Here is a 9,345-nt window from a genome sequence, read left to right as displayed (position 1 = left end):
AGCTAAAGGCGAGAAGAATTTTTCGAATAATTTTTTATAAGATAGTTCGGAGAATTTGGTAACTGACACAGGTTGGGTGAATATGGAGTTATTTTTTTATTCCAAAGTAATAGCACATGTAAAGTTCAAGAAGTATCGAAATTTCGAGAGGAAAGAAGATTGGTGTGCTTGCGTGAAGAAGATAAAGATCGATAATGAGAACGAATTATTCAAGCATTTGAAGAAGTTTCACAAGCCCTACACATCAATGGAAATGGCCAAGAAGATTGAAGCTATTGAAGGAGGTGGAATTGAAGATCAAACATTGAACTTTTGATCAAGCCCCCAAGATTAATAAGATTCTCAAGTTACAAAAATCAAGTTTAAAGGGGGGTGTTGAATAATAAACTTGATTTTAGTATTTTTGTATTTAATTAATCATTTTAAGTATTTGTCTTACATAGTGTATGTGGGTATTTAGCATGTTGGTGGGTAATAAATTATCTTAGTGAGAATTAGTATATGAGAGTTAGTGTGATGATGAAGGTTATGTAAAACCAAAGGTCATGAGAGTTAAGTCTAAATGGTTATGTTAGTGGGAATTAAACCTTCTAAATACCATGTTAGTGGGAGTAGTGGGAGTTAAGCCTAAAAGTTATGTTAGTGTGAGTAATTGGGCACTTAAATGTAATTATTACACCTATGTTCATGTGGCCTATATATTCATGTACTCTAGTCAAATAATAGAAGAAGTGAAATAAAATAATCTTCCAAGTATTCTTTCATATCATTCTCTTCCAAAATATTATTAAGTTTTGTGTGTCTCTAACCCATCCACTATTTTTAACAAAGTGGTATCAGAGCAAAGTCAGAAAGTGGTATAAGAGAAAAAGCCAACAAAAATTATATAAATTACATGCATCAAGTTACCTCAAACTAAGCCGTGGAATATGCTGCTTAACAGACTAGTGAATAGGATATTATTTGTAAATTTATTTCTCTTTCTGGATTTTGTTCTTTAATCATAACTTTATGTGTCTGAACACTGGGCTAGCTATTATATATATATATATATATTGCTATGCCCGCTATGATGCCAATTAAAGAAACCTAGACCAGCAAAGTAAAGTTAATGATGTACCAAAGTTATATTGAATGAATCTGAGGCCAAAAAAGGAAAGAAATGACTTTTAGGTAGCGTTCTGGTAAATTGGACATGAACCGGTGTATGGTAGTGACTTCAGTGATCAGTCTAATATATAGGATGCTGAGAAACTAATTAAAATTAATTTGATAATATTTGTGTCCAATTAGCTGATATGATTTTCGAACCCACAACTCAGATTGATGTTTAAACATTTAACATTGCCACTAAGGTTTTCGGGTAGTTAATTCATAATTGTGATGTACATCATAAATTCAAAATGCAAGATTATTTTTGTATTTGAATGTCATGTAACACGGAGATCTCCACTGGAAAACCCCCATTCTCCTTAATCCCCAGAGAACCAACCACCAGAATTTATCAAAAACATATTAATTAAGATAGAGAAGTACAAGGAGCGAATTAAATTTCACTATCTTTGGTAGCTATCATTTGGGAGATGGTCAAAATCAAATCTCATTAGTTCATGTAGAGAATCTGTGAGGAAAGAGAAAGTGGGCAGACAAACTAGATTGTCTTTGACAACACTCTAAAGTTGTTTTCTAGCAACTGCTGGTGCTAACAAATTAAATTGCTAGTGAAGCTCTAATTCTAGTTTTCTCTCATTGTCTAGAATATCAATTTCCATCTGTAATCAACCAAACACTCCTTCCTCAACCCTGTATATATACATGACCCCAATGAGCTCTGAGGAATCATTACTCAGAAAGCACAATAACATTAATCACCCATCAACAACCACCTTTTCTACACACGCACACACAGATGGGTGTTCCTGTTCTTTCTTCGCCACCATTTCTGGGAGTTTTCATCTCATTGCTGACATTGTCTCTCCTTTCTTGCTCTGCACTTGCCAAGGATGAAGGAATAACTAGGCATTACAAATTTAATGTATGTCTATGCAGCCTCTCAAGCTAATTAATATCGTTCCATATTTGTGATTTCCACAATTCACTTTGTTCTTTTAGTTTCTTGACAGTTTTTGAAAAATATTTTGTAGGTTGTGGTGCAAAATGTGACGCGACTTTGCCATAGTAAGAGCATAGTCACCATAAATGGGAAGTTTCCTGGTCCTCGCATTGTAGCTAGGGAGGGTGACCGTCTTCTTATAGAAGTGGCTAACCAAGTTCAGAATAATATTTCCATCCACTGGTATGAAACTCCAAAGTCTTAAAAGATCAGTACTAGTTTTGAACTATGCACATGCTACTAATAATATAAAGCACCATAATCTAAATGGCTAAGTGATTTCTTTGAAACAGGCATGGCATTAGACAGCTTCGATCAGGATGGGCTGATGGACCAGCATATATAACTCAGTGCCCTATTCAAACTGGCCAGAGCTATGTGTACAACTTCACCATTATCGGCCAAAGAGGGACTCTCTTTTGGCATGCCCATATCTCATGGCTAAGAGCAACTGTCTATGGTCCTCTAATCATTCTTCCTAAGCTTAACATTTCTTACCCATTTGCCAAACCTCACAAGGAAGTTCCAATCATCTTTGGTAATCAACTATACATACAATTTGAATCTAATTAAACTCAATTAATAATCCCTCAATCACATTTCTAAATTTACAAACACAATGTCCTATATTCAATTGCAGGAGAGTGGTTCAATGCCGATACTGAGGCAATAATTAACCAGGCCACACAAACAGGAGGCGGCCCAAATGTCTCTGATGCCTATACCTTCAATGGACTTCCTGGTCCTTTGTATAATTGCTCTGCCAAAGGTATCAAATGCAATTACAATTTCTTTTTCTTTTGGCAAATAACATTTTTAATTTTGTACTAGTAGTGCTAATTAACATGTGCAAATTGGTTTTGGCAGACACATTCAAGCTGAAGGTTAAGCCTGGAAGGACATACCTTCTTCGTTTGATCAATGCAGCACTCAATGATGAACTCTTCTTCAGCATCGCGAACCACGCTCTCACAGTTGTTGAAGCCGATGCAATTTATGTTAAGCCATTTGAGACCGAGACACTTCTCATTGCCCCTGGACAGACCACTAATGTTCTTCTCAAGACCAAGCCTTCGTTCCCAAGTGCCACTTTCCTCATGACTGCTAGACCATATGTGACAGGCCTTGGCACATTTGACAACTCCACTGTCGCTGGTATCCTAGAATATGAATTACCATCCATTCATTCAACCATCTCAATGAAAAAACTTCCACTCTTCAAACCAACCCTGCCTACTCTCAATGACACCTCATTTGCCACCAATTTTTCAAAGAAACTTCGTAGCTTAGCGAGTGCTCAATTCCCTGCCAATGTACCCCAAAAAGTTGACAAACAATTTTTCTTCACAATAAGCCTCGGAACTAGCCCATGCCAGCAAAACCAAACCTGTCAAGGACCTAATGGAACCAGGTTTGCAGCCTCGATTAGTAATGTTTCCTTTGCACAACCAACCACAGCCCTCCTCCAAGCCCACTTCTCTGGCCAATCAAATGGAGTTTATAGCCCTGACTTCCCAATAAATCCGTTGCATTGGTTCAACTACACTGGCAATCCTCCAAATAATACTATGGTGGGCAATGGGACCAAATTAATGGTACTTCCCTTCAACACTAGTGTGGAGCTAGTCTTGCAGGACACAAGCATTCTTGGAGCTGAGAGTCATCCTCTCCATCTCCATGGTTTCAATTTCTTTGTTGTTGGCCAAGGATTTGGGAACTATGATCTGAAAAATGACCCTACAAACTTCAATCTTGTTGACCCCATTGAAAGGAACACTGTGGGTGTGCCCTCTGGAGGGTGGGTAGCTATTCGGTTTCTGGCAGACAATCCAGGTGGGTAATTAGAGTCAGCATTATAATCCAGTGATAAATTTCTCATCCACATTTTAATGCTATAATGGATATATTGCATTCATAATTTTCATGTCAACACTAATTGTTAGTTGAATTTTTTTTTTTTTCACTAAAGTTTCCAAAGTTTTTCGGAAAAATTTGTCCCACCTTTTGTGATTAATCCGGGACAGAGCTTTTAAGGAAGACTATTATCATTCATATATAGGAAAGGTATGTTTGTATTGCTTCATGCATATATATAATTTGTCTACAGGGGTATGGTTCATGCATTGTCACCTGGAAGTCCACACCAGCTGGGGTTTGAAGATGGCATGGCTTGTCTTAGATGGAAAGCTTCCCAATCAAAAGCTGCTTCCACCACCAGCAGATCTCCCCAAATGTTGAATTTTTTCACTCACTTCAGGATGCACACTTCATTTGAAGTAATTGACACCGGCGCTAACTTTTCTCACCCATTGTAATTCATTGGCAATTTTTTTGGAGCATTTGTGTTAATTTCCGCAATAAAAGATTTCAGTTATCATCTTATTTATCCGAGTAAGGGAAAGGAGAAGAGTGGTCCTCTTTTTGTAGCATTCAGAATTCAATATGTTCATGCAAGGATGCTTTAATAATATTATTGGATTATCTAATTTTTATACTCCTCTTTTCTATTCCTAAGCAAGGGACATATTATGTTGTGAACCACTCCTCTATATACTGTCCGAAATGGAAAATGCTTGGATAGCTTATTACCAATTGAAATTTCTTATGCTTGATTATGTAAAAATACTTATATTAATAGGGCATAAAAACTTCAGCTAAAACCATCAAAATTATTAGAATTGCTTCACCTAGAACAGAGTCGTGGCATTTCCTAGGATAATTCAACGAAGGTACAGTTAGGAGAAGAACAAAGCATTTTCGAGGTGAAGCAATTGATCAACCCCAGAGTGCAATCATATTTTCATTGGTGTAGCCCCAACTCAATCTAAGGCAGAATCCGATCCCAGATTTCTCTCCCTATAGATACGTTCTTCACATGTCTTCCTCTCCACCAATTACAGCTCAATTTCAATCACCCAAACAACCCACAAAGAAAAGAAAACAAACAGAAACATTTGAGATGGGTTCTTGCTTTTTCCTTGTCCTCGGTGTTTTGTCAGTTCTAGCTGAGCTTGTGCTTGCCAAACATGCAGGCATTACCAGGCACTACAAGTTTGATGTATGTGTGACATTTATAACATGTATATTGAAATGTAGTATAATATTTTTATACGACTCTTTTGATTTATTATTTACAAGATCAAGCTACAAAATGTCACAAGGTTGTGCCAAACAAAGAGCATTGTGACAGTCAATGGTCAGTTTCCGGGGCCTCGGATCATCGCGAGGGAAGGGGATACAGTGTTAGTTAAAGTGGTTAACCACATTCAGAACAATGTCACAATTCACTGGTATGCAACCACCCTAGCTATAGCTATTATTGTTATAGTTGTGGTTGTTAACTTGTTAGGAGTACTTATTAGTTGAATTAGTTTGATATCTGTATAATGTGTGAATTTAATGTTGGGTGAATGATAGGCACGGAGTGCGACAACTGAGGACTGGATGGGCAGATGGACCTGCATATATCACACAATGCCCAATTCAAACAGGCCAGATCTTTGTGTATGACTTCACCATCACTGGCCAAAGAGGGACCTTATCTCATGGCTCAGAGTCACACTCTATGGACCTATTGTCGTCCTTCCTAAAAGACACATTCCTTACCCATTTCCTCAACCCCACAAAGAAGTCCCCATCATTTTTGGTAATCCAATTCATTATGTTCCAGGAAAAGAATTTACTCAATCTTTATCCAATCTTAATACAGCAATTGAAAGTCGGACCATCTGACTGCAGTTATGTGAGTGAGAGATTGCATCATATTTCACTCACATGTCGAATTAGTCTGACTTGTTGGATTACAAATCAATTTTTCTATAAAATATTGTAATTATGTAATAATTTAATGTTTTTCCATCCCTTAACATTTGATCAAAATTCCAATTATGGGGTGATTACTTTCTTGGATTGTAGGTGAATGGTGGAAGGCAAATACAGAGACAATCATCAACCAAGCTCTGCAATCAGGAGGAGCCCCAAATATCTGTGATGCCTATACCATTAATGGTCTTCCTGGACCCTTCTAATAGTGCTCGGCTAAAGGTATTATATATAAATTCTATGTAATATATACAAGGGCATTTTGGTGAATTTATATGTTGTGGGCATTAATTTGAAGAAATATCATGCAGATGCGTTTAAAATGAAAGTGAAGCCAGGGAAGACATACCTTCTCCGTCAGATAAATGCTGCACTTAACGACGAGCTCTTCTTCAGCATTACCAAACACACTCTCACCGTTGTCGAAACCAATGCCATCTATGTTAAGCCATTCAAAACCAGAATAGTTCTCATCACCCCTGGACAGACCACAAATGTCCTCCTCAAGACCAAATCTCACTTCCCAAATGCAACCTTTTTAATGGCCGCTAGGCCTTATGCCACCGGCCCTGCAGCTTTCGACAACACCACCACTGCCGGAATCCTTGAATATCACCAACCATCCGCCACCACAACGAAGAACAAGCTCCCTCTGCTACAATCAGCACTTCCCAAGTTCAATGACACATCATTTGCAACCAATTTCAGCAACAAACTCGAAGCTTAGCCAATGCGAAATTCCCTGCAAAAGCACCCAAAAAAGTGGATAGACGATTTTTCTTCACAGTGGGGTTGGGGTTAAACCCATGTCCTCAGAACCAAACTTGTCAAGGACCCAATAACACTAAATTGGCAGCTTCCGTTAACAATGTGTCCTTTGTGCTTCCAAACACAGCTCTTCTTCAAGTTCACTTCTTTCAACAATCAAAAGGTGTATACACCACTGATTTTCCAGCCAACCCACCATTTAAATTTAACTATACAGGCAATCCACCGAGTAACATTATGGTGAACAATGGGACCAAAGTGGTGGTGCTTCCATTTAAGACTAGTGTGGAGCTTGTGATGCAGGACACAAGCATTATTGGGGCAGAGAGCCACCCACTGCACCTCCATGGATTCAACTTCTTTGTGTTGGGTCAGGGTTTCGGAAACTACGATCCCAGGAAGGATCCGGCTAAGTTCAACCTTGTCGACCCCGTTGAATGGAACACCGTTGATGTCCCCTCCGCTGGTTGGGTTGCCATTCGCTTTCTTGCCGGATAATCCAGGTAGCTATATATAGAGTACTAGTATATTATAACACTAATTAAATGAGAAATTAAAATTAATTAGTTGACTAATTTTGAAAATTATATTTAAATCCAATTAATTAACATATAATTTTCACGTGTACAGTTGCAAATTCAGCTCTTCAAATCCAGTACACGATTAAAATTAGTATTTTTAGTCGGACAAATTCAGAATAAAAACTTAAAAATTTGGAATTAAAAGTGATCAAATGAAAACTCTAAGACCATTTTCAATGCCAGAAGTCATTTTCACATGCCAAATCTATATTTTGGCAGGTGCTACAGTATCAAATTGTTATATTTTACCAATTCTGCTCCAGTGGTGCATTTTATGCAAAATGCTATTTTTTGACACAATCACCTTTAATTTCAACTACCATTCCCACTATTCATATTTGTATCAGTAATATTAATATTAGACACATTTCAATTCAAGTTGTAGACATTAGAAGGAAACTATAATTAAACATAATTAAAAAGAAGTAAAAATCTAAAATATCTGGTCAAAAAAAAAAAAAAAAAAAAAAAAAAGAGGCCCATGACCCATATAATTAACTATATAATTTATATATATTTAACTATATAATTTAAAGGCATATGACCCAAGAAAAAATATAGTATATATTTAGGGCAAATCATTTCAGCCTCCCCAATCGCCTCCATCTCTATTCTCGTTCTCACTGAACTTGCCCCCTCTTTCGACCATATCATTTCAGATCACCCGCTGTTCCAGTTCGGGTTCACCCTTCGCAAGCTTCAGCTGCTGTCTGTCAACTCTCAAGCTTGTCCCCCTCTGTCTCTGCAACGGCTAACTTGTATGTATGGGTTTTGTTTTAATTTTTTTTTTTCTGTAATTCTATTTTATAATGAAGGTCTGTAATTCTATTTTTTTTTCTTGTAATCAAGATCTATAATTCTTGTTTTGCAAAGTAAATCCTATTTGGTGAAATTTTTTATGATTTTTTTAAATATATATATATATATATATATATATATATATATATATATATATATATATAGATCTGAAACCCCCTCTCTCTCTCTCTCTCTCTGAAATAGTTTCTCTCTCTCTAAAATAGCTAATGCCATGTCTTGTGCTACAATTGTCATAAGAAATAACAAAGTTAAAAAGTAGTAGGCCATTTAGCATTGCATTAGAGAGCCTATTTTTAAGGCCCGCCTGCTATATTTTGAATTGGCAGCCCATATAGCAGCCGCATTGTAGATGCTCTAATCGCTTTTGGGTGATATGTAAATAGGTGTATATGGTTCATGCACTACCACCTGGAAGTCCACGCGAGTTGGGGCTTGAAGATGGCTTGGGTTGTCATGAATGGAAAGCGGCCAAATCAAAAGCTGCCACCTCTACCATCCGATCTTCCAAAATGTTGACCATGTTTTTGTTCTTTTTAACATACATTTCGATTCATAATACATTTGGCAGTCACAGAAAGATTGCATACGTATCTAATGGACGTGGCAACAACATATTTATATGGATCACTGGATAGTGATATTTATATAAAAATACCAAAAGGATTTCAAATGCCTAAAACAAAACCACGTAATATAGGGGTGCACAAAAGAACCATAGAACGGGAATCGGAACTATGAGAACCGGAACCGATTTTTCGGTTCTCATCGGTTCTGATTTCGATTCCGGTTCCAAAAATAAGGAACCGTTGAAACCGGTTCCGGTTCCGGTTCCTAACTCACGGTTCGGTTCCAGAACCGAACCGATCCGATATATATATATATATATATATATATATATATATATACTTGATTACTTGTGGGGTGTGGACTACTAGTACTGGGCTGTGCTGACAGTGTTGCTGTGGGCTGTGGAGTGTGGACCGTTGTAAGATCTGCTCAAATAATAATAAGATATCAAATAATTCGAATTTTGTCTATCAAAAGTTGAAAAGTGAAAACTCAAAACAAACTCAAAACCTAAATTTACCTAACCTCTCAATTTCTCAAACTCACTCGGTCACTCCGCCGCTCCGCCTCCCCTCCCTTCCTCTCCTCTCCTCTCAGCCTCTCGGCCTTCTCACTATCTCAAATCTCAGAACTCAGAAGTCTCTATCTTCTCAGATCACACTCGCGACTCTCGCA

The 9,345-nt window shown here is 37.4% G+C and overlaps 1 protein-coding gene and 1 pseudogene across 1 annotated transcript; both read left to right on the top strand.

The window, feature by feature from the left end:
• The first annotated feature begins 1,857 nt into the window (after positions 1 to 1,857).
• Positions 1,858 to 4,607, top strand: LOC132279375 (laccase-17-like). The gene is made up of 6 exons (XM_059781332.1): positions 1,858 to 2,035; positions 2,145 to 2,296; positions 2,407 to 2,651; positions 2,754 to 2,882; positions 2,981 to 3,946; positions 4,221 to 4,607. Exons 1-6 carry the CDS (start codon positions 1,910 to 1,912, stop codon positions 4,349 to 4,351), a joined length of 1,749 nt encoding a protein of 582 aa, XP_059637315.1. The 5' UTR covers positions 1,858 to 1,909; the 3' UTR covers positions 4,352 to 4,607.
• A 465-nt stretch (positions 4,608 to 5,072) lies between these two features.
• On the top strand, positions 5,073 to 8,619 carry LOC132278961 (laccase-17-like; annotated as a pseudogene).
• The last annotated feature ends 726 nt before the right edge of the window (positions 8,620 to 9,345 follow it).

This window comes from Cornus florida, unplaced genomic scaffold (assembly GCF_030987335.1).
Source record: "Cornus florida cultivar Cherokee Brave unplaced genomic scaffold, ASM3098733v1 CherokeeBrave_3.0.0_Hap2_Chr10, whole genome shotgun sequence".
In the NCBI taxonomy this organism is placed as follows: Eukaryota; Viridiplantae; Streptophyta; class Magnoliopsida; order Cornales; family Cornaceae; genus Cornus; species Cornus florida.
The sequence above is the reverse complement of the archived record's forward strand: the minus strand, read 5'-3'. Positions and strand labels throughout refer to the sequence as shown.

What these genes read in the sequence shown, in the direction of transcription:
- LOC132279375 (XM_059781332.1), top strand. Translation starts at nt 1,910, where the DNA reads ATGGGTGTTCCTGTTCTTTCTTCGCCACCATTTCTGGGAGTTTTCATC. An exon ending in AATAATATTTCCATCCACTG is followed by an intron (nt 2,297 to 2,406) that starts GTATGAAACTCC and finishes TCTTTGAAACAG; the next exon opens with GCATGGCATTAGACAGCTTC. An exon ending in GTTTCTGGCAGACAATCCAG is followed by an intron (nt 3,947 to 4,220) that starts GTGGGTAATTAG and finishes ATTTGTCTACAG; the next exon opens with GGGTATGGTTCATGCATTGT.